General features: G+C 39.7%; 1 protein-coding gene across 4 annotated transcripts in view; it reads right to left on the bottom strand.

Moving 5' to 3' along the window:
- snx13 (sorting nexin 13) overlaps positions 1-25,614 on the bottom strand; it is a 28,559-nt gene extending 2,945 nt beyond the window's left edge. Inside the window, exons 1-24 of one of the 4 annotated variants that reach the window (XM_078267348.1) lie at positions 25,350-25,614; positions 10,665-10,777; positions 10,448-10,550; positions 10,217-10,306; positions 8,630-8,751; positions 8,409-8,527; positions 8,021-8,125; positions 7,791-7,879; positions 7,382-7,465; positions 7,064-7,202; positions 6,814-6,902; positions 6,553-6,652; positions 5,781-5,974; positions 5,446-5,550; positions 5,115-5,285; positions 4,900-4,969; positions 4,132-4,310; positions 3,893-4,000; positions 3,673-3,783; positions 3,288-3,449; positions 2,966-3,037; positions 2,714-2,859; positions 216-284; positions 21-133 (exon numbers count right to left, since the gene is read on the bottom strand). In XM_078267348.1, the coding sequence (XP_078123474.1) occupies positions 21-133; positions 216-284; positions 2,714-2,859; positions 2,966-3,037; positions 3,288-3,449; positions 3,673-3,783; positions 3,893-4,000; positions 4,132-4,310; positions 4,900-4,969; positions 5,115-5,285; positions 5,446-5,550; positions 5,781-5,974; positions 6,553-6,652; positions 6,814-6,902; positions 7,064-7,202; positions 7,382-7,465; positions 7,791-7,879; positions 8,021-8,125; positions 8,409-8,527; positions 8,630-8,751; positions 10,217-10,306; positions 10,448-10,550; positions 10,665-10,777; positions 25,350-25,454 (2,758 nt within the window). In that variant the 5' untranslated portion in view covers positions 25,455-25,614. Of the gene's footprint in view, positions 1-20; positions 134-215; positions 285-2,713; positions 2,860-2,965; positions 3,038-3,287; positions 3,450-3,672; positions 3,784-3,892; positions 4,001-4,131; positions 4,311-4,899; positions 4,970-5,114; positions 5,286-5,445; positions 5,551-5,780; positions 5,975-6,552; positions 6,653-6,813; positions 6,903-7,063; positions 7,203-7,381; positions 7,466-7,790; positions 7,880-8,020; positions 8,126-8,408; positions 8,528-8,629; positions 8,752-10,216; positions 10,307-10,447; positions 10,551-10,664; positions 10,778-23,636; positions 23,948-24,004; positions 24,163-25,349 lie in introns of those variants that run through there. The other 3 variants (XM_078267349.1, XM_078267351.1, XM_078267350.1) reach the window with 3 other exon arrangements.
- Between the last annotated feature and the right edge of the window lie 245 nt (positions 25,615-25,859).

Raw genomic sequence — 25,859 nt, 5'->3', positions numbered from 1 at the left:
GTGTGTGTGTGTGTTTTCACCTGGCATGATGCCCAGCAGACTGGTCTTGGCAGCTATTCGTGTTCTCATGCGGATGCTCTTGTCGCGACGGGGCGCCGCCTCAGCCAGAATACCGTTGGGCCAGTAGGAATCCCTATAAAGAGACAGAGCCATTAAAGGTTATTCATAATTCTTCTGACCAATTAGAGTTACTGAAAGAAAAAAGGAGTGGTTACCTGAACTTCTTGACGTAGTCTGCAACCTGCTCAGGTGAGGTCAAGTAGTCCACATGATCCACAATTTTCCTACAGAGACAAAGGAAAGATGATTCAGGTTGTGCTCTGTGTGATGCCATTTACTGCTCTTTATTTTGTGTACAAGACTTCTGAGATGTTTTCTGAAGCTCTGAACATGTGTGTACTTGTGTTCAGTTTAGGTGTGTGTAAACATCCTGTGATCTGTGAACTTTAATCCTATTATAACATTTGCTTGCGTGGAACTGGTTCTGCAATAAAGATATTGATGTCTTAGGTCAGGAGATGTTTGTCTGAGATAGGGCTACAACTGTTTGTGTATTCGTACTCAACTGTCACAGTCCGGGGGTCACAGTCCGGAGCCACATGCAGAATACCCCGGTTGTAAATTGATGCACATAATGTGGAACCAAAGTTCACACGTATGCGTTCTGCCCAAAAATCTTTAGCCTTATGCCACTAGCAACATTTAAGCACAACCAGTGGAATGGAGTGCAAGTCAGTCACACTATGGCGAGCGCAAATCAAATGCCAGAGCTGGAAGACCCTAGCCTAGAAATCTAGACGCGCCCTAGCGGCAGCAAATGTAATTTGCAGCCAGGGTCAGTCTAGCAACTCTCTGTTGGCTTGCGAGCTGGAAAAACCAAATTCTGGTCAGGCCAATCACATCGTGTTTAGAGTCGGTGGGCGGGCTTAACATAAGGACGGCAGAGTTGCGACGGTTCCGCGTGAATTCCCTGTTACTTGAAAGCAAAGAAGATGGCTGCTGCTGCTGGCAAACAGCGGTCTTTTGAATCGGCTTTGGCCGCGACTCTGGAAGACTTGGAGTTAAGCACTGAAGTCATTCTTAAAAAAGGAAGATGTGTTTGGAGTTTTGCCGACCGGATACGGCAAAAGTTTAATCTATCAACTAGCGTTGCTCTGGTTGGCTATGAGTGCAGAGGAAAGTTGAAAGACAACCGTTTATCCCGCCCCTTGGATTGAGCCCTGCCAATGGTGAGTTCCCAGAAACCAACATCTTGATGTGGGTCTGGCTTGCAGATTACCGGTTAGCTACAACAGCAACGGAGAAAGAGTTTCATAGCGAAAGAGATGCTTTTCAGTTTTAAGTAGGGACACACCGATTGCAGATTTCTCAGCCAATACCGATGTGTAGAATATTAATTTGGCTGATGTCGATACTTGTTATTTTATTATCCGCATGGTAAACAAATAAATCTCCTAAAAAATATGAAACCATCTTGATCGTACTTTGAATGAGCAAAAATCCAATCAAACAAATTTATGAACAGTTTGAGTTTCTCAGATTTTTTTAGTGCCGTAATTGAATGCACTATTAGTTTAACGAGTGTACCTGAAGGCACCATAGCCCACATGCTTTACCTTCGTTGTTTGTTTACATATGTAACTCACTCAAGGAGAAGGCAAAATGTTCGCCACGGCAGTGACTTCAGAGAAGCAGGAGTATTTTCTGTTGTTTCTCCGTCATCTATGACTCAGGCAGTGGCCATGGTGTCTGGAATAGTTAAGCTGCAGGCTACCGGTAAGCTAATGTTACCCTATGTCTTTAGCTGCATGCTACCAGCCGGTAAACTACACTCTCCATAGGGGAATTTTTTTACCTTTTTGAATGCTGTGGTTAACATAGGGTAGAGTCGTTCTGTCGGCTTTTCAAATGGCCAATGAGATTCAATGTATTTAAACTCTTGACTGCCACACCTCCTCTTGAAATGTCACAGGAATTTGTTTGCAAACTGTATATCACTGATCTTTCTTCAAAACAGTAAAATACTCCCACATAGCAGACATTTTATTTGACTTATTTCAAAACAAAAACGCATGTGCGTGAACCTGCAGCCCCCTGGCGTTATGGCATGCCAGAGTGCCCGCCTTTTGCCTTTTTTGAAGCTGGGTAGGCTACTGTTGTATAGTCAGACCAATTATCCCAACATTAAGGCAGCGCAAAATAGATAAACATCAGCTACTGCCATCAGCGCATGTCACCTTATTTGCCAATGGGCCAATGACTAAATTGTCCGATTCCAATGACTAGTACCGTGACTCCTAATTGGGGGTATAAACCTTTGTGTACTGTTACACATCTAGTCTGAAATACTGTATTTGGTTTAAATGTAGTCATCTCTTTTCACATTAACAAAACAGCTCAACTCACTGGAAATAGAACGATCCTAGTATCAGTTATGTTATATATGGCCTGTTTGGTATATCACCTGTGACATAAAAATGAAAAGTCCTCCTGCGGGAAATACTTCAAGTTAACCATAATTCTTAAACCAAATTAAGTTCTGCAAGATTGTTAATAGGTCTGATTGAGTTTGAAATCATTTATAGACATGTTTTGGTGGGCACAGAAATTAAGTAATTTATAACTACAATACATAAAACATTTCTAACTGGTCTGCTGTATATGTGCCTATACTTTCTGTAGTTCTGTGAACTGTGTATTTTGTGTCTCTGACCTGTTGATGGTGTCTCCATACGTGGCCCTGATGAGCTGCTGCAGCAGGTTCTTAATGTTCCTGCGCAGCCACTGGTTTTTCTCCTTAAGGTCAAACACTTCGTCCATCAGTAGCAGCATTACCCTCAGTGGGATGTTATCATCCACCTGGACACACAAATAAACATATAAATGACCATTTAAATAACTAAAAGCCCAAGGAAATGAAAGAAATTAAACAAACACGCAGCACCAAAAATGCCCACTGACTCACGTTGTCATCAAGCTGAGCAGAGACTCGACAGTGTTCAGGGTCAATGTCAGACTTGGGGAGGAGTGGAGGCACCTGGAAAAAAAAAGAGGACACTGGATAGTCATACGTTGGATGAACTTGTCAGAACAGTGAGGGTAAGAGGAAACTGGTTTATTTACAGAAATAGAGGCCACAGGGCCAGGACTTGTGAGGACCCTATAAGGAGTCCAATCATTATAACCATAGCCAAGTGATTAGGTTTAAAGCTAACAGACCAAACAGAAAATATACATTTTTTACACTGATATACTAGACTAGTACTTGCTCTATGTGATGGTGTTACCTTGAGTATAGACTGTTTGATGTCCTGACCCAGTCTTTCTGACATGCGGCCCATGTTATCAGACACCTTGGTCATGCCCTCAGCCAGACTATCTGGCAGGCCCTTCACCGCGTTGGACACGTTTCTCATGGAACTCCTCAGAGGATTTACAAATGTGTCTATCTGATGGGGGAATAAAACAAAAAGGAGAAAATGTATTTTAGAAAACCAGTCACAAATTAGTAATCTCTTAAGTACAGCCACTCATATATCTGTAATGAAATAAATGCAGAGTATGCTTATATATTATTAACTATATATATATATATATATATATAATAAATTTGCAGTTATTTTATAGTAAATAAATGACACTGAAACACTTATTCCTAAAAAATGTAGTGACCTTGCGTGCAAACTCCCCCTTGCCCTTGCTGTAGGCCTTGTTCTCTAGGAAGTCATAGACATAAGGAATCAGAGTTGGACAGGCCTTCACCATTTCTGGGTTCAGCAGCAACTGGAACATACACACACACAAAAGTTATTGATATGCACTCTACAAAATGATGCAAGAAAATAAAAGGCATTCAATATTTGACTAGTCAACACTAACATAAAATTGTTACCTGTAGGTAAGCATTGAGGTCTTTTTTTCTCTTCTCCAAAAAGTCTCTGTCCATGTTGTTGAATGTTTTCTTCCCTGGCAGCTTAAGGATCGACGCCAGGTTTTCAAACTGAAACACAAGATATGGAACACTCAGAAGGAGACAACCAAGTTCATGAGATGTTAACTTTCTTCTGGGGTAGAAATGTTCCTGACTTCTGAACAACTGGTACACAAACATTGTATCTCACACACACACACCTGTTCAGTGATCCTCATATGGAAGTCGTGGAAGTCTGAGTAGCGGCGATAGGTCTTCCAGCAGTCCTCACTGCCGTCATGGTTGCGTCTGAACACAGTGATGGCGTACAGCGCGTAGGTCTTACCGTGGTCATTGCAAACCCCTGCAGCACCCCAAAAGCCGGGGAGACAAGCGTCAGCTACCCCGCCCGGCATTATATCCAAAATGGGAATGTGCAGGTTCAAAGTGTGTGCGGAGAGGAAGAGCAAGCAAAAGAAAGAATGCAGAGCAGAAGGTGTGGAAATGTGATAAAAGGGAGGGAAATGTGACAGAATGACAGGAAAGGTAAGAGGAAGAAAAAGAAAGAACAAAAAAACAGTGTAGGTGATAAAATGAAAGAAATAAAGAATACTGGAACAGTATGAAGTGACAAAGCAGACATGATGAATGGAGCTCGGAGGTGAAAAGTTGAAATAAAAAAACATGCCGGCCAGGGAGGGACTAACAGGGGCTAACAGATACCTGATATACAGTACACAACAAATTCACACACTCTTAACATAAGCCATTACAACACCCAAATCCCACATTAAGTGAAAGTCAAATGAAATGTTTCTAAAAACCTGACATGCATACACAAGTTGCCAGAATCTAGCATAAACCTGTAAAGTTTTTTTTACAACCCTCAATCAAAATTGACATTTGTAATCACACCAAGCATAAAGTGCCAGAGTGACTTAAAGAGAGTGTGTGTGTGTGTGTGTGTGTGTGTGTGTGTGTGTGTGTACCTGTGTCGGAGATGAAAGCATGTAGGTGCATAGATTCATCATGGCAGGAGTTTGACAAGTCATCCAAAGACTAAAATCACAAGAAACAAGTCATCATTTCACATCCAAGTGCTTAATGTTAAAAGCAGTTGATGATGGGCGACAAAAACAATGCTGGACGTGTCTCTACATCAGCATTTTTCTGAGCCCTGCAACGGGAAGTGAAGAAGACTTACTATGTTTATGCTTCCTGTGGGAGAGCCATTGAAGGATTCTCCATCACCGTCATCAGACCCCCGGTAGCTTGGCTCTTTCAACATGTCCAGCTCTGCTAGCATGCGGACGTAAAGAGGACTTTGCTTGAATGAGGGGTAGTAGCGCTCATCACGTAGCATCATGTCATACACCTGGGATAAATATGTGTGAAACATTGTTAACAGGTGGAAAACCAGCAAGGCAGCTCATTCAAAAAAGATCAAGAAAATATAGTGTAAAGCAGAAAATGTTTAATATTTTACATGATTCATAAAATTCCCTCTTATGCAGATAAAAGAAAAGAGTTAGTACATTTCTCTGGATTTCATCAAATATCTCTGGTGTGGGGTCGTCTTTCTGTAGCTTCTCCCCTAGTGTTGTTACGGATGCCTCGTCCACCTGCACCCTGGGTGACGCCTGTTGGGTTTGAAAAAAAAGAGAAGATAGATATTGTAGGATACTTTCTCAAAATATTCAACCTTACAGGCAAATGAGCGAAGTGCTATTAAGCAAGAGCATTTGTTTGAAATTTACCATGAAATTACAGGCAATATGTATAATCTGATCTTCTGAAAGACCAAAACATTTTAAGTGTTGATCTCCTTTATGGCTAAAATTACTTTTGAAACACTCATGTGCTCTCCCACCTTGTCCGAGAGGTATTGTTCGTAGACACCCAGTGCAGCAGCCTTTAGCAGCCCCTTGGTGGCGCAGGGCTGCTTTTTGCCGTCTTTCTGCCAGCCCTGCATGGCCTCCAGTTGCTGCTGTGCTGTCACCCTGTAGCCCTCCACTGTGAGCCAGAAGAACAGCTCTGCCTGGGCCCCTGCTGCCTGCATGAAATCTGGATCAACAGACACATAAGAGTTGGTGTCTGTCTACTATAGCACTTTGGTTACACATACATGCATAGTAACTAGGCCGGTGCCTTTAACATTAAGCACTTGGTATTTTTGGCTGCCTGTGGTCTCTGGTGACCTTGTAACTAAAGATCCATCTACTGTTACACTCTTAGTAAACTCCTTTGGATAATATGAAAATAAGATATGAAGGTTATGATACTTTTTACTTTGGTTGGTTACAATGTGTGAGTTTTAGTGATCTAAACACATTTATTTAAAAAAACAGCCATACAGTTTAGGCTGTTGGCACTTACTCATTTTCCACAAAAAATCTGACACAACTTGGCTTGAGTCCTTAGTTTGCACATAAACGCAAACACACTGAACTGTAATCTGATATGTAAAGTGGAGTGACCTTTTAAGGTCTCTGACAAGGTCTGGGACTGAAAAGAAGTGTGTGCCTAACCAGACAGGTTGGAGTTATACATTCTAGAGAAATGGAATAAGTTATGGATTATAAAGATGATTAATAGAAATGTTCAGGGTTAAGGCCTTGGAAATGATGCATGTCCAGAATTACCCATGAAGAACTGCAGGGCTATGTTGTGGATGAGGATGTGATCCAGTGGGATAACACACAGCTTGCCAAAGTTGGCTGCCAGCTTCAAGGCATCCACCTCCTACATAAGACAGGAAAAGGATAAGTAAAGTCTGATACACAAAATGTAACTAACAAACTGACTTTGAGCAATTGCAGCTGGTACTTGCGGACAATGTTTTACCATGAAACTAACAATTAGTGCATTAGTAAGCATTATACGGTTGTGCTGCAGTTTCTCACCTTGCCAGAGTGCAGTCTCTGGATCCTGGTCTCACACACCTTCTTCACAAACAGAAGACTGTTAATCTGGTTCTTAATCACATTGATGTCTAAAGGACAGAGAAACAAAGACATCAAGGGAGGAAATGAAAGAAGTGCATTTATTGAGCCCCGCTTTAAATATGGGCTTTGTATCTTCCTGCTCATATGATGAATTAGTTTCATTAGTGAATGTCTCTGTATGTCAGTGAGAAAAAAAGTGAGTGCCCACCATCTCCTGCGGTGTCCAGAGAGCGGAGGTACTGCAGCTCCTCTAGCACCTTGTCCTTGACGGCTTCCAGCTCAGGAGGCTTATCTGTCAGCTTCAGGATGTTCATGAAGGCTTCATAGTTACAGCTGGAGTCCCGTATCTATACAAAATCACCTCCATTTACATATCCACAACATACATGCCATGTCGTTGTTTCTGTCCCACTTCATTCTTTCTTGATTTTTTTTTGTTTAGTTTTTATATTATATACACAAATAGTCAGTTCAAATAATGGCTAATAGGTAGGAGGTATGGATGGGTGTGAGTGTCAACTCTCACCATCCAGATGACAAACTGGTTGATGTAATCTGGGTCGCTAAGCTGGTTGATCAGAGGAAGTAGCACACCACGCGCCAGCACCTCCTTAAAAAAAACATCATAGGACATTTTCAGGTTCACTCACAACAATTTACACAACAAACATGGCATCATGTGGTCTGGTACGGCATTGTAGTCTATTCAGGAGCCTGTTGTTGGAAAATAATACTCATGGCTGGCTGGCAGCCAAAGTGGCAGCTTTTGGCTGGTGGCTCGACCGTGATAAATTAACAACACAGGTTGTACGTACTGAATATGTGATTTCTCGCCTCACATTTGCATCTCAGACCAATGAAGTCACGTGTGTTGTGATCATTTGAGAGACAGTGTAAGTGAGAGAGATATTTTGTGTTTGTTTGTGTGCACTCACCCTTAGGAAGTATCTCATGTTCTTGTTGTGGAAATCTCCAGGAGGTAGTAACAGATACAGAAGCAACTCACACAAGTCCCGAAGAAAACCTGACACACACACACACACACACACACACACACACACACACAGTGTTTACTAGTTACAGCATCAAACAGCAACATGCGTGTGAAGAGTTCTTCATGGCAGTTCGAACTGTAAGGCTAGACACATTACAGAAGTGTGTTTACCTTCTTCATCTTTGTGTGAAGTGCACACTACATCTCGACAAATCTTCCTTTCCATCTCCACCTCGGCCTCAAAGAAGGAGTCCACCAGCTCCTCTGTTATGTCCCCTGTTTAGACATCACTCTCTGTCATTGTCATTATCACCACTAATGTCTAAATTCTAATAATTTGACTTAATCAAAACCTTTATGAAGGAATCTTTCTGCACCACTTATTGTGTAGTCCATCAAAGGATCACCAAACTCTGATTGAACTCAGAACTGAATCATCACAATCATTGTTAAAGACAAGCTGACTCAACTCAGGTGACATGCCAAACTGGCCAAACAATGCCAATACTAATGACAACTGTGAGTGAGAAAGCAAGTGTGTGTGAATGTGTGTGCTTACTTTGCTTGTCCTCTCTGTCAGCGAGGCGATCCTGGGCTTTTCTAAAGACACGTAAATGGGTGGCAAAGTCGTCCACCAAGCGAGTGGTGAAGTAAGGCTGCCAGTCCACCTCTTTGGACCTTGGCACATAAACACATCAATAATGTAGAAAATTGAAAAATAAAAATTGGTTTGAATAAAACATTTAATATCAAGACAGAAAACATATGCCCGGCTTGTACCGTGTAGAAAACTGGACAAGGGCATTCTGCAGCGTCTGTCTGATCTCCAATAAGAAGGACTCATCCTCGCTCAGAGTGTAGTACCAGTACTGGATATAATCTCTCAGGGCAAACTGGATCACCTATAGAGGCAAAGAAATATGGAGGAGAAAAATAGAAAAGAAATTTAGTAAAGACAACCCAATGAGCTGGACTGAGGGGAGTGGAAAGAAAAAGGGATTGATTGTTAATTAAATGCTGTACAAGATTTAAGTGTGAGATGGGTAAATAAGTGAAACACAATTAAATGTGTTGATTATCATTGTCTTGGAGAACAGATTACTGGGCTTTCAGGTCCTAGGAAAGCTGGGTAAATCAATCATTTAGTTGTACCGTTGCATACAGGATTGAGCTGAGTAGTATGATTAAATCAAGCAAACATATGAATCAATGTTAACTGTCATTATAGACTGCTACTTTATAAGCTGCAGAGGGAGGTAGGACTTTGTCATGAAAGTGTGTTTGTGCAGATGAGAAAAGAGACAAAGAGAATGTGCCAGAAAAATCAAGAACATCTTTCAGAGAGCATGACGCAGGTTTACATGATGTCATGTTTAACTGTGCTAAAGATCTCAAGGTTCATATGCTGCTGAAATGCTTAGTGTGCATTCCAAGGGAGAAGGGGAGAACAGAAGCACCACAGTAGAGCAGTTAGTGTCATCTGACCATCACAAACTGCTGTGTCTGCACTTAACTCTGCCAGCTACGCTGCTTTACTGAGGACAACATGCTAAAAGCTTGTTTTCAGCGGGAAGTGTTGTAACCACAGGATAGGGTGGAAAGAAAAACTGTGACCAGACAAAAGCTACTAAGCTCATTTTCCCTGGCTGCAACGCTGGCTGACACTCACAGCCTAACCGAAGATCTATTTATGAATGCGTTGAGCTGAAAAAGATTCTGAGTCAATTACCAGCAGACTCACAGCCAGAGTGAAACTATTAGAGTTCAGCCTGCAACAGTCTTTTACTTAAGCCACATGATGAAGAGAGCTTTGGTGCAACACTGACAGTGTAACAGTAGCGTTACCTGCTTACATGATTTAAGTAATCTAGAATACATTTAAATATTGTTTTGTAGACATAGTAATTAACTATGAAAAACACTAAAGCTGTTTATTAACTATTAAATCAATCAAATGATGTATGAAGATGACTTACTAGTAATAAGTGACCTCTCTTTCATCCTCATAAAAATATAGAAGCAGAACTGAAATTCATTCAGTGTTAAGGAGAATGTGTGCCAGCCACACATTTTGTCAGTACCCATTATAAATTTCTGCAGTGTTAGTATTTGTCTCATATTTTAGTGAAGTTGACAGTGGAGACTTAAAAGCAAAAGGAAATACTTTAACAGTCAGTCCTATATGATGACATTCAGGATTTGTGACCACACACACACACACACACACACACACACACACACACACACACACACACACACACACACACACACACACACACACACACACACACACACACACACACACACACACACACACACACACACACACACACACACACACACACACACACACACACACACACACACCTGTTGTAGTGGTTCATCTATGAAACTGGAGCCAGTCAGTCTCCTGTCAATCTTTATGGGCTTCATCTCCAGCTTCATCTCATCCAATGTCTGAAGGTGACCAAAAGACAATCAATGAAACTGTTATGATCTGCTTGGTAACTGGCAAGCAGACTTCAACAAAGGAACATGATTAATTAATTTGTTTGTGTAGGCGAGGTCAAATGTATGTGTGCTCAAGCATGCTTTTACCTTTAGTATACCAATTTGTGTGGGTGGCAAGTAAGACTGCTCGCACTTTTCCAGGTGTTTCTCTGAGTTGATCTTTCCATATAGCAGAGTGACCGCAAAGCCCCTGGAAAACAGAAGTGAGAATGAGAGAAAACTGATCGATCAGGTGTTGTGGTTAATAAGAGAGAGCTTGCTTATGTAAAGACATGATGGATGGTTTACTGGTCTTCCTGCTCACCCTCCAATGAAGCAGAATATATAAAAGGCCAGGTAGAATACGGCAAAGGGTCCAAAGGTGACGAGGAACAGCACGACTCCAAGACCCCCCCATCCCCAGATGGACAGACTGGCCTAAAACACACACACAAACACAAAACACAGGCTAAATACTTCATGCACTTCAGCTTATACTTCAACCCATCTGGAGATCATTAGAGTTGGTCAGAAGAAAGATTTCATCAGGAAAGCCTGATCAAGCCATCTTCTATCACTTAATGACAGATCTTTTAATATGCAGACTAAGACCAAACTCCAAAAATAAAAAGTCCTACATTTACAAATTTGATTTAAAAAATCCCCACATAAATCAATCATCAATTCTCCACATAAAACAGTTTGGACTCGACTGCTCACTCCATTGTAAAGAAAAAGTACCAATAAATCAGCAGCACTCCGATACAGACTAAAAAAGATTATTAGACAATTGCGTCATCCACAGGAAAAACACTATTCTACACTTTAGATGTCGGCACAGGAAAAGATTATTTAAAAAAAGACACACAGGGTGGTGTGTTTGATTGTTAGAGTGTATTAGGCATAGACTGTGTGTGTGTGTGCATACTCGTGTGTCACATCCTATGATTTTCCTGTTATTGTCAGTGCAGGAAACCAAGCTTGTTTGAAACTGTGTCCCAGTTCTCCACGTTACTCGAGTAGACCCATTATTTTCAGTCCTATACTATGCCAATGCTACAGATGCGATCATTGCAATTAAAATACACCAGAAACTTAAATCCCAAATTTAGATATCAGTATCGATACCTGAAATACCTAAAATCCAGTATCAGTCAGGCTAAACAGTGTGTGTGTATGCATGATGGGGGTTGTTTTTTGAAGGATGAGCCTGCCATAGAGCTCCACAAACTTGACTGCCCCAGCAAGTGGGTCAAAGACGTGGCATGTCAATTATGGTGTCCAAAGCATATTCATAATGCAAAAGATAAATATAAATTTTAAAAAACTACATTATATTACTCAACTCGCCGCTCTTTACTCACTTTAATTGGTATTTATTGCAAAACAATTAAATTCAAAGAGCTATTGAGCTCAGAAGTACCAAACTGTCCCTCCTGGGCAACGACTGGGCTTAAAATCTAAGTATAAAAATGTGACAAAAATGTCAAAAATAATAATAAGAGCATTAATTATCTACTTTGGCATAATTGTGTCGATGTTTGCAGTGATACCTACAAATATAGTAACAATCCTACCCTTATTTAAAATGTTACTCAAGAAATACTTTTGTCCTTACTTTTGGATTTCCCTAATGTCATTCCTGGGTAACAGACCTTAATCTCCATAAATTACCCATAATGCAATTGCATAGTCATGAAATATGATATTACATCATAAAGAAGATTTTGGAGGACCCCAAAACATCTGGAGAGTTTAGTAATTCTCTCTTAAAAAAATTTATATTTTGCTTTTTCGGTCATTGGTGAACTATGTCCAAAAATCATGTGTCTTTCTGGATAACGCTAATAAAACATATTTGATGTTTTGATATTTAAAAAAAATGCCTATTTCTTGTGAAATATGGCATTCATGTTTTAAAGGCTAAGATATATTTTAGCTGAGTATGCCATGTTTGACAGAGTTTTGGGGGGAAAATCATGTTTTTGTCCTTCCTGGATAACGAAGATTACCCAGGACATGTCCTCCGTTATCCGGACATGTTAATGAAAATAGTTTTTTTATTAGTATTTATCACGTTTCAAGCATTGTGTTGATAATGTTAGATTATATTAATAAAATAATATGTATTTCTTTAATCTTTTATGGCATTTTTGCATTATGTCATTCCTGGCTAACTGGATGTCATCCCTAGTAACAATGACACAGTCAAGTGTTTAAACTCAGATTTTCATGGTATATTACACAATCATGTTTTCTTCAGTTGAGTATACAATAATAACATGATAACCTTTACTGTAAAGCATTTTAAGACTTCTTTCATAATTTTTCTGTTTTTGGCAAGGAATATTGTGTGACCAAAATCAAACGATGAACCCATTTAATTATAAATACCCAAATATATCATATTGTGTTAAAAACTTAGTTTTTTTGAACAGTGTGTGTTTGATTAGCTGTAACTATGGATATGCCTAAACATTTATATGCTAAAAAGGTAGACATTTAAATATTTTTTATATCCATTCCCGTTACCCAGGAAGGACATTTTTCATGGAATAAATGACATGATTCATCCAAAAAAATGAAATTGCATTTCTAAATTAAATTCCTGTTGTTGAGATGTATATAGAACACTCTAATGAAAATAGAAAGTGCTGGAGTTGGCATTTTTTGACACTTTCATTTATTTTCAAATTTGAAATCCTTATTCGTCTTTGACCCAAGTGCAAGCTGGACTATTGGGCCATGCAACCCTTAGCAAAGTACTATAATATACAGTTTCATTAGTTAATGTGAAACATGCAGTTATCTACACAATGGTGGTTAAAAGTGAAAAACTCTCACAGAGTCACACACTGTATAAAGCTCACACTGACTATGGAGCCATCAGATAGGCAGACACCATGGTGATCAGCAGTGATGATCTTTGGCTGACCTACATTCATTCTAGAGTTCCTTAGATAAACAGCTCCACTGATGGAGCCGGATAGGGACAGACAGAGCTTCCTCAGGACACTGAGACATTGTTCTCTCTGCCACAGCCAGCAATGGACAATAAGATGACACATGCTGCCAACTGGGCCAGCCAGCTTATGTTGTATAGCACAAACAAACAAACATTTTGCAATACTGTATTGATTTTCAAAAACGCAATATTGATTATTTATTTTTTTAGTTTACGTGCAAAAATATTCATGTAAGACAGTGGTTCACGTTTATGTTGTGTTTAAACCCCCTACCGCTAGATGGCTATGCTGAGACGCACCCCTAGTGTCCTTGCCTAACAGTGCCTAGCAGTGCCTGACTTTTTGATAGAAGCTAACAATGTAGCTATGACTGAACTTTGGCCTACTTTAGCATATAAAAATTTGCTCACTAAGAACCTGTGAACCACAATCCCAAACTGGCAGTTTGATTTTCTGTGTACTGAATTGTTTACCTCAAGTAAACTTCTTTGACTTTTATGCACATCATGTCTTTTTTTAAATATTAGTTTTTCTAAAATTATACTTACTATTTATACTTACTTACTACCCAATATATCGCCTTACGCACAGTATCGAAATATATTGCAATTTATTGAATCGTGACCCATGTATCTTGATACGTATCGTATCGCCAGATTCTTGCCAATACGCAGCCCTAAATGTCATTACTACTTTAATGATCAGTCTAATTATCAAGGTTTGATTATAAGTAGGACCTGCATTGTACTAAAAATGAAAACATCATCATTTTTAAACACTCCCTGAGAATCTAAAGGCAATGCTGAGATCATGTCAAAGTGCATGCCTCATGACTAGGATGTCTTGATGACCTGTCTGGATTTATAATTTCTGTCATTAGTTGCTTAAGTCTGACATATTGACATGTCTGAGATAGAGGTTGACCGATTAATCGGCCGATTTTTGGCTTTTTTTTTACATATCGGCATCGGCCAATATCCCAGTATATCAAGCCGATTAATAGGCAGGCGCATCTGCGGGCAGCCTAGTGTTAAAAACATGAATAGAGCTCAACAGTCCCGCCCCTCTGAGAGACCTTGGGTTCCGGAAGTAAATTTCCCATTTATTTCTCCTATTGACGTCTGGGAAAATCCAAGTGTTTTAGACCATGCCTTAGGCCTAACCAGATGGGATGTGACTCATAAGCATACAACGTATCATTTCGAGTAAAAAAACGAACAGAAAATCCCCCAAAAAGTCAAAGGTACAAGACTGTATCTATCGTCATCTCAGAGTGAAGGAACTACTCATCCCATAAACCACCGTGTACCACTGAACAAAGGAAGCTAACGTTAGTTTAGCTAACAGCTAATTCGGCTAACCGCTAGCATGTGAGACAGAATGTAATAACTTTAAAAGACCCTCAAAATAAACCTGAAAATAACCGTTAACATATATAACAGCTGTTACGTCAGCTGTAGACGGCTTTACCCAGTGTTAAGTTTGAGTTAACGTTATTTTAGACTGAATCAAGCTGTCAGCTAGCGGTTAGCTGAATTAGCTGTTAGCTAAACTAACGTTAGCTTCCCGGCAGAGGCTAACATCAGAAGCGTGACACACAGATCGTGATTCGTGCAGTGTCGTAAATCCTCGTGATGGATCGTGCAAGCAGCAGAGATCGGGTACTGACCCCCCTCCTCACCAGCATGAGTTCCACCAAAGAGTCATCACTGTGGGATTGTAGGATTGTTCAGAATTGTGGGTAATGAAGTACTTATCCAAGACATCGCAAATAAAAGACATTTATCTCTAAACAAGGTTAGTGCCCCATGATATTTTGGCGTCTATATGAGCATATACAATCGCTTAGTCATGTATGCAAGCTGGTTTTAAGTCTACCATCGACAGTTACGATTTTATGGCTTATACTGCAAATGTCAATGGAGAAATTGCATTGTATTTTTACTTCCGGAACCCGCTGTGGGCGGGACCGTTGAGCTCTATAGGCGACATTTTTTACAGCGCACCCAGACCAGCTGCCTCCAGCCCCTCCCCTCGTGAAATCTTGCGCTGTGTGTCTTGCATCACTGCATCACTTCAGGCACAGACGCTACCGTTAGTAGTAGCATATTGCTGGTGTTATTGCCTTGGGATTGACTGTACTAATAAAACCGTACAAAACACCGTGGCCACACCGCTGTGGAAGCTCCCTGAATGTCATTTATCAGACTCTGGTTGTTACCCCTGTCCGTGGCAGTCTCATCCACTCCTATAACGGAGCTAACTGGAGCTAACCGCTAACGGAGCTAATCGTTGCTAACAGAGCCTTCAGTTCTCCGTGCCTGTATCCATTAACTGCATCTATGGACTCGAGCGCGAATAAAACCCTTAATTTTATTAAATTGGCTGGACGAGTTTTAAATTACAACCAAGACTTGTTTGAATAACAGAAATCTGCTCAGATAAGATCCTAATGAGTGCAACAGGACATGTAACAGTAGGATCCCCAAAACACAGATAAAACACTTCAACAAATGAACAATGATCTAACAAACAAGGTGAACAAAAATTTACTTTAGATAGCCCTAGTGTTATGTGATTCAACGGGAGTTAGGAGGAAATAGTGTTGAGATTAATAATAACATGTCACTTTCTGTGAAGCTTGCAGATTTGTATTCTCAGAAGTTTAATAAATGCTGCTAAGTGCACTAAACTTTATTTTTTCATTGAAAAGTTTATTTGACAAAGTTTATTTTCTTCTTACCTGTTTTGTTTAATATATTTTTCATACATTATTTATACAATATACAGTATGTTTTTACATTATACATTTTTAAATGAAGTATACAAGTGTAGATTGGTGAAGTGTTCAATAAATGTTTTTGTTGAAAAATTCTGTGTATATTAGTGTTACATTTTATCTTTCAAATAGATGTTTAAAAACAAGCACATATCCGCCAAAATAAATCGGCTGACCCTGATTTCTAAAGAAGGGCATCAGCCAGAGAAAACCCATATTGGTCGACCTCTAGTCTGACATATTGTCCGTGGTGTATCCAGACAGAGCATGATGGGCTACACTGAACAAAGGATCTCAATCGGATCAGGCTTCACAAAGCTGATACCAGTCTATTAAAAAAATTAATTGATTGGCTCCAGCTCAGATCTTGCAGATCAGCTTGTGACATCCCTGGTCGCTACACCAGCTGATTACATAGCAGCACACTGGAAAAATAAAGCCTGAAGCTAATGGCTGTCAGTGAGAACCCACTGACCCTGACTTTACTTACTCATTGTAAACCAAACAACTAATACTTAATATATTATAGACATGCTAAGGCTTGTCATAGCGTAGGCTAAAACAGCAGAACTGGTTTTAAACACATGGGTCATTACATTAACAGAACAACAGTATCTCTAAGCACGCCTTGGAATATATGACGCACAGCAGACAGTCATTTCATTTATGAACCTGGTTATGGGAGAAATCAGGTTAGGGCAGGAAATATTAGAACATATCTACATGCACTGCAACTACTCTAAACCTCTCCTTTACATGTAACTGGCCAGTAATCAGTTCTCTTCCCCACCACCTACCATATTTTGAACCAAGGCTGACCATTTTAATTGTATTAGTTATGTAAGACTGAAGGGTTTTTCTTCTTTGTTGAATCTGGACTGACAGCATAGTAAGGGAGGACACATTTGTTTCCCTTAATGTAGAAACCAGATTATTTAAATGTATTTTTCAATTTCAGTCTTACAAATGACATATTTTGTAAAAAAGGAAGTAAAGCTAATGTTTCAGTTCATCCCTCTGTGATACTTTCAGGGATTTCCCTGTCTGAAGTCTTTGTCATGCACATGACCTCATCTATGCCTGTTTAACATACATTATACACTACATGGCCAAGATGAATTCTCCCAGCAGAAATGTAGCTGTGTTAACCACTAAATTCCTTACCCATATTAAGAAAACAAGGATTCTTATGTACATAAAGTTTAGGAAATCAGGTTATTGCCCAAGTGTATTGAGTGCATGTGAACACACTGGTGTCTGAGCTGCAGAATGTGTCCAAACTGGCTAGACTAACCCTCTTTCTCAAGTCATAACTGGCTGGGACAAAGTCACAATAGCATGGTTAGGACTCTGGGAAGAGAACAGGGCTGGCCAAAGAGGTCTATTATTACAGTTGAGCTATGACTGGTAGAAATACAAAGGACTGCTATTCACAGAGTAGTTTATACCATGCCACAAACGCGGACTATCTTAAATGAACTGTTATCTGCCACAATGTTGTCGCCATGACAAGAAAACCACATTAAACACTAGGAAATGACTTTCAAGCAAACCTCAATGAACAGCTTGACCTGTCTGGCCACATCTACTCTGTTTACCTTTGACCCACACAGTAATCACAGAGAAGTCAGTTGCTTCACTGAATGTTCAGTAGCTCCCAGCAGCCTACTGCAGTCATCACTGAGACATTTATTACCACCAGGCCTAAGCTACATGCTAACCGGTGACTGTATTTATTATACACACACATGATAACAGTGTGACAATAAAGTAGCATAACTGTGGAGTAACCTGAACCAGCAACTACTCTTTAGTGAACAACATTGACCTTGGTATGCAGGACCCAAAAACACACTGCCAGAGACGGTCAGAGCTGGTTAATTTTCTTTTCTTTTTAAACATTTAAATTCCTTTAAGACTGATGTAGTGGATGTGGGTTGGGTTTGTGGTTGCCAGAACAGACATTAAGCAGTGTTTTAGTAAATATGAGGGCAATTCCTGTATCAGTTTAAAGATCTTTGAAACTGGTCCAGTATTGAGCAACAACGCTGTAACCATCAGTCGGGGACCGGGCTGCAATGTAATCATATGGAGCAAATGTGCATCATTCATTTCTGTCCACTAAAAGTTCTGTTTTTGCCACTGACATGCTCAGACTATTATTGTAAGTGTCTGACAACATTATAGAAAGGATCCCTAGAGATAGACTTTTTTGTTAAAGAGTAAAATCCTTACTTTTTTTAACAGAACAGTGCAAAAATCGCCAAACTCACCAGACTCCATTTAAATAATCAATACTTTTAGCGTATACAGAGCATATATTGTCACATGTAAATGGGTGAATTAAGGGTTTATTTCAACCAAACCAGTGGTTATTGTTGGAGCAGTGGAAAGACGAACTAAGACGGCTTTTGATTTTGAAGGATCTTACTGTTTAACAAAAAGGTTGACCTCTGTAGGGATCCTTTACATAATGTTGTCAGACACAAGCATGTTTTGTGGACGTGGATTAAAGGTGCACAATTGCCCATTAACGTTACATTGTAGCTTGTTTCGCCGCTTAGACACAAAAACATAAGAAAATAGGGTCCAGGTTGAAAAAAAACAAACCTTAAAGCTACCCTTTCATAAAAAAAAAATAACAGTTTACAAACAGATTTTATTTGAACAGTACTATCATGAAAAGAAAAGAAAAAAATTCTGGTCAATTGACTTTTTCTTGGAGTGTGGGAAATTTTCCAACGTAAAAGAAATACTGTCCAAGTCCCTCCTACCAAATGCAATAAAATTACATGAGAAAGTATTTGAATGTAGTTCAAATGAGTAACGCAAGTCCAGTCTGACGTCAGGCGTGAGCAGCAGTGAATGTGGAGGCTATTCGTACGGGCTGTGCGTGATAAGGTGATGAGGCTGTGGAGGCTTGGCTCTGTAGGAAAGACAATAACCCACACTCTTGAGTCATTACAGCTTACACAGGGTTTTAAACATGAACCATCTGCTCCAGTGATTAACACCCAAGCCCATCGGGAACGCACACATCCAAACATCTAGGCAATTTATTACGCAACCCACACTAGAGCTGTCAGTCTTCCTCTATAATACCATTTAAATTCCATTTTTTTTTTTTATATTCGAATATTTAATGCTCATATGCAGCCTGTTATAAATATGTACTACACTACTCAGGTTTATGCACTGCCAATGCCACTATAACCATGTGGTTGGTCTGGCACGCTGCTCTCCATTTACATTATTTTCCACCACGCACACAGCGACAAACACAAAACTGAGAACTCTGTAATGAAGCATTATCTAACAAGTGTATTGATCTGTTGTAAAGGCTAACGGTGCTCGGTTAACACAATGACATCATGTTAGAAAGCACAGCCAAAACGATTTGTCATAAACTAAGTAACACTAAATGTTAGCGACGATGCTAACGACATTGATAAATAAGCCAAACGGTTCTGTCACTACTATTTTAGTGATTTAAAAGCGAGCTGTTTCTTACAGATTGTCACGTTACTGAGAATACAGCTGTTAGAAGGTAATATATGAAGTCAAGGCTAACTCTGACAGCTGTAGGGCAGTTAACATAGTCTTTAGCTGTCTCCATGAAGCTCCCAGCTAAGCTCCTATAATTCGCAACGCAGTTAGGAAACCAGAACGAACTAACTATTGATAACATAAGCATTTTGGCTCGGTGGATGTCGATTTTAAAGTCATGTTAAAACTATTTCCCATCCTTCTTCCGATTTATTAAAAACTGAATAACAATAACAATAACTTATTTCACCAGTAAATTCCTGTTAAACGACTAAAACAACCACTGGATGGGAAAAGGGTATTTTACAATAACTTTGAATGCAGCACGAGGCTGGCGAGGCGAGTTTCAAGTGAACACAACATCTGTGTTGTTTTTCAGACAACGGCAGCAGCAGACTCACTGTAAGAAATTTCATGGTAGTTTAACTTGGAAATGCAAGTTCACCTGCTGCCTTGAAAAAGTTCACTCAACTTGAAGACTGCCTTTGTTTCAACTTAGAAATTAAAGTTAATGAGGTTGATGTAACTACAGTGTTCTAGTTTTATTAAAGTTGTTCTTTTAGTTGAAGTTTTAGTTTAACTTTTTATTACTTGGTATAACTTCATACTTTAAGTTAAAACAAATAACTTATTTTCTTTAATAATGCAAGAAACCTTCCTTGCCTAGTATAACAGACATACTTTTCTGCTTTTTAACAACTCATAGTTTCAAGTTAAAACAACAAAACCACATTTATAGCAGAGCTAGCAAAATAGGGGCCCCTCTAAAGCCGCTGATCTTGCATCACTTGACGTAAAAGGGCCACTAGTGAAGTGACACATAGCAGAATAATGGCTGAAGGAAGACTATTACTGCTCAAAGTTTAACACTGCAATACTCTAGCTCTTCTTATCAAACGTAACAGTCACTTAACTCATGGTTACAAATGTAAACCAGCACAACAATGACAATTACCAGGCAACAAAATACTACATTCTAAGCAGACATGTTTAATAAACGGAATTCATAAAGTTACATTTGTATTTTGAACAAACTGCAAACTTTTCAGCAAATTTTAACACAACTCTATTTACCGCCTTGCATCATGGGAATTGACCAGCCAATGAACCAATTGCACCTGACTGCAGAATAAAAAGTCTTCAGATCTACACGATTCACGTGGATGACATTGTCCCATTCAAAACCGAAAAGCGACTAGTTTGCAGGTATGCCACAAGCGCTTAGCTGCAACCCCAATATGTGTGGTCATTGGGCGAGAGGTTAACTTAGCCCATTAAAGCTCTCCTGTGGGAGAGCCATGGTTAATGCATCAGAGGGAGAGAAAGTAAGCCCTGATAGGTGGTCCTGTCCACAGGCAGGTTGACTGAAACCTCACCAGCATGTCTAAACTATTCTGTTATCTGTAGGTGGTCAGCCTTCCGCTGTCAAATCACTGACAGCCCAGACTAACAAACAACAAACCCTTGAATAGCCTAATCTTTGGCCCTGTTCAAATGTTGCACTGTAATGCATCTTTGATGATCTGATCACAGGTAGGCAGCTGTAACTAAATAGAAATGTATGTGACTGAGCAAGGAAGTACTAGACTTTCTTAAGTGGTAATAGATATGTGTGAGCACATCTATGCATGAAAAATTTAACATAAATGCTGACGCTTTGGAATGACATGTCAGATGCGCCACCATAAAAAAAAAAAATTAGTGAATATCTTTTTGGAGAAATGGTGTGGATGGTGTCTCCCTTTTTTTATGTTGCTATGTAGGCTTTTTGTATTTTATTGTCTTGTATGTCTTTGTATTGTCTTGCTGCAAAATCAATTGCCCTTAGGGACAAAATAAAGTTGAAGTAAAGTTCCAGACAATTGTACAATTAGGCTAATGCGTTTCTGGTGGCCCAAGACCTTACTAAGGCCCTGTTAAGACCTGATATTAACATGCGTCCTTGCTGATCAATTACAAGTGGACAGCTCTATGTACAGGTGAAAAAAGCATTGAGGACGCATTGAGTTCTGATCGCTCAGACCACATTCGGAGGTGGTGTTGGTGATGTGTCTGTGTTTTTGTTCCGGTGCTCTGCACAGAACTGACACCTGCTCTTATCCCCAGCCCTCCGAAGCTCTGTGCACCTCTGTTGCCTGACAAAGATGGCAGTGTCGACGGCACGGAGCCTGAGGTCCCCAGGGACCGCCAGTAGACAATAACCTAATTTTTAGGTTAATAAAATGTACCCAAAAATCCGAAAAGTATTAGACACATACCGCTGCAGGGAGAAGAAAAGTACACCCTTTGGCACACAGACAAACACTGTGGCCATCTACTCCCAACCTGTATGGCAGAGCACAATTTTGTTCACCTATTTTTTCTGAAATGATACATAACTGTTACACATAGTAGGCCTAAATCAGAATCCATTCATAACTGGTCACACAAGTCTAACTGTGATGCCAAATGTGAACTGCATTCTGTGTCTCTCAGCATGACCTAAACACGGTATGGATATATCTAAAAAACAAGACACAGGTCTGTGCAGGGCTTAGTTCTTGAAAGGTGTCAGCTTGTTTGGCAGGGCAGCCACTTCTATATACTAAAGAAAGGAGGAAAAGATGTACTAGATGACAAGCAGGCCTGATGTGACAGTGTGCTGGCCTAATGTCTACCAAGCTTTGATTAAGACACCTTGACGAGATTAAGCCAGAGGTGAAAAGGACCAAGATAACTTTGTCTGCCTGTGGATAAACACACAATGCCCTCACACCCCCTACAACAAACTAACTCAATTATTCAAGCTACGTGTAAGCCATTTTGTCAAAAAAGTTAATCACAGTCTGACAGAAAAGAAATCCATGATAAATGTTTACAGCCAAAACTTGATCTCACTTGTGATGTGCAACAGAACTACAAAACACGAGAGCAACATTTGTATTACAACTTAGTGTGCAAATGTGCATTTAAAATCAAATGACACAAAATGCAAATCATAGCAAAAAGCAAACTATAATAAATAAAATGTTGCTAAAAGTCTGAGACAAAATCTATGAGGTGAGTTGCTACATCTACTGTATTATCTCCAAACCCACTTTACATCTTAAATCACAAGGACACTACAAAAGCCGGTGTGAAGCCAACACTCATCACAGGATGGTCCAAAACAAGCATATCATTTACTTCAGACTAAAGGTTAACATAGACAACGTTTTGCAAGAGCTACTAAGCTATAGTTCAACACCTGACTGCACATTACACAGAAATCAGTGCTCCCTGTCAGACATGCATAATAGTGCAGTAGCAGCTAAAGCCTCATTACCAAGGCTAAACCTGTACTTAAACTGCTGGAGAGGTGCCTAGATGTGGCTAGGTGACCTGCCGACTGGGTGAGGTGGACAGTGTAGTCTGTTTTCCTGTCAGCACATGTCATGGTCAGGAGTCTATCTAAAATCAGGAAACCAGCCTGCATTGAGAAACTGCTTCATGTGAGAACTGTAGCAAAACTACAATGTTATCACAAGTCCCACTTAAAAAACGAGTGATCAAAAAGCCAAGGTGTAATCTTCATAATCACTGACCAGCAAAAATGGACTGAACAAACACAATTACAAACATGAGACAAAGGCTAGTTTAAATAGGTGAGTCTTCAGCTGCGTTTTAAAAGCATCAACAGAGACCAGACAAGAGCAGGGAGCTATTCTGACTGTTATTCTGGCTACTGAATGCAACTGGAAACATCTCTATAGGACAGCTGTGTATACATGTCTCAGACTTTTTCTATAGTGAAAGTAAAATGAGAAGAAAATGCCACAACACTCTTATCATTCTGGTAATTAGCTGTCAGCGCTCAATGTGCTTGTTGCCAACATACATGTTAGCTAAACGAGAAAACAGTTTGGTAAGCAGTAGTCCACAACGTGCTTTTAATCAACCTTGCTGATACCAAGTAACGTTAGGTAACTTTCTTTCGCCTTTAACGTTAGGTTTTAGTCGATCTATCGACAGCTAACGCCCGGCTCACCTGTGTTTGTTGTGATGTAGAAGAAATTCGTTGTTGAGGAACGTTACTCATAATCTAAACGCATACTACCGACATTGCCTGTGTTAATTCAACCACGGTGTTGACAGTGAGGATATCCTGAGCTCATCGTATTAACTTAGCGTTAACTATGTAATCCCGGGCTGACTGCCACTTATAGCAGACAGCCTTTCTGAAAGCACAGCGGCTGTGTGCTGTCCTCTCCCTGTCAGGCTGTGTTTACCTGTGGGGCTACTATGGGGCTAACGCTAAGGCGCTAGCTGCTACAAGCTAACTAGTTAGCCGTGTCTATCACTGAAAAACAAACTACTGTAACGATTCACGCGTCTATTTCACCGGCGCTAACTTACCTCTGCAAACATCGTCTAAAAGGCTGTGCGTGCGGTGGCTCTGGCTAACCCCACCACATTGTAACATGCGAAGAGGAGGTTATTTTCTCGGTTAAAAACGGTCGTATTTCCAATCTCCGTACTCTCTTCGGAGCGTCGCCATATTTGCCAGATTTACGCCTTGGGTGCCCTGTTTCTTGACGTCGCCATGTGATTGGCTGGGGAGCGATGACGCAGAAACACATCCGTGACTGACAACTGCAGCCATAATCACAACTGACTGACCCAAATACTGTAATATTTTAACAATTTATAATATATATTACTTAGGTTTACTATTGTTTTTTTTTTTTTTAAATCACTTTGCAGTGAACATATAAAAGGGACAGGGAAATGATTTTGGAGTCTTTAATGTGTTGGTTGGAAGAATGTTTGGCTGACTAGGCTACTACTAATACTTTATTCTTATGAAGATAGAAAAAGTTCACTTTGAGATCCTTTAAAATATATTGCAACTCCATTAAGCTAAAATTGATTTAAGCCACTTTACTTTTTAGCACATTGATAGTAGACTATTTTTTTAATTCTCAGTAGACTTCAAATCTCAAATGCAATCTATGAGATCTATTAAACATAAGAACAACATAATGTTATAAATGTCTTTTTTGATTATTTAAAGTTTGTTAACCCAGCACGTTATGTATGTAGAAAACCCTGCTCAATGTATTTATTTATGTATTTATTTGTATTATTTTGTCACATTTTATTGTTATTGATGACATGTATAATATTGTTGTTTGTTCTGTGCTCGATAAAGAGATAAAAGGTCATGACTAACTGAGCATTTTTTTTGACATCTCTTAACTAGGTTTATCACCTTCAAAAAATTCAAGTACCAAATAAGTTACACCAACATATGTTTGATCACTAAATGTAACTTTTAAATAATGGTGATCTAGAAATATATATATATATATATATATATATATATATATATATATATATATATATATAGATAGATAGATAGATAGATAGATAATAGTGTTAATGTTATAATAAGTGTTTTCAACAAAGCTTCCTGAAGCTTGACACTAGTAAAATAAAATGCGTTATTAGAAGACTGCACAAGAAAGACCAGAGTGCAGTCTGATCACATGGTTGACCAATGGCTACCTGCAAACCTGGTGATAATGCATCATTTATTGCCGTAGTGGTACCTTCATCAACCTGAGCTATACCTTACACTGCCTGGCAAAAAGAGAGCAGATGGGGATGGAAACAAAATAGGCAAAGGCAAATAATCCCAGTGTCACTGAAAAAGATTGTTAGCTACAAGAGATCTCTGTGTTTTTTTAGGTCAAGATACCTGTCTCCAGGTGGACATAGCCTCAGCCGGGTCACACAGCCGGCAGAGATGAAGCAAAATAAAGTCTCTGGCTCCTCTTTGTCCAGGACAGCGGAGCACACACATTCTTCTAACACCCAGGTGCACACAAAAGAGATCTCCCCTGCCCTCTCAAGTTTCTTGTGTCTCTATTTCCTCCTGTCTTTCTACTTGTTTCTCTGTCATCCTGTCACACAATTACAGATAGGCTACACACAGGCAAGTTACATATTATTTTTGCTGTTCTGTGAGGTAAAGTGATTTCCCATATGCAGGAAATAAGATAGGAGTTGCTTGTTGATCAACCTGTTTTGCAGGTGTGCTCGTCATTGCACCATGTCATGTGCCTAGCTTTTAAAACAATAATAGCAAATACAAAAAGGGTGTTTAATTTCATGCTATGTCTTCAAACCTCTGAAATGCTTTCTCAAAAGGTCTCCAAAGACAGGTGTTGCTGTGTTTTCAGAGACTGCACCAGACAAAAGCTCCTAA

The sequence above is a fragment of the Sander vitreus genome, chromosome 14 (assembly GCF_031162955.1).
Source record: "Sander vitreus isolate 19-12246 chromosome 14, sanVit1, whole genome shotgun sequence".
In the NCBI taxonomy this organism is placed as follows: Eukaryota; Metazoa; Chordata; class Actinopteri; order Perciformes; family Percidae; genus Sander; species Sander vitreus.
The sequence above is the reverse complement of the archived record's forward strand: the minus strand, read 5'-3'. Positions and strand labels throughout refer to the sequence as shown.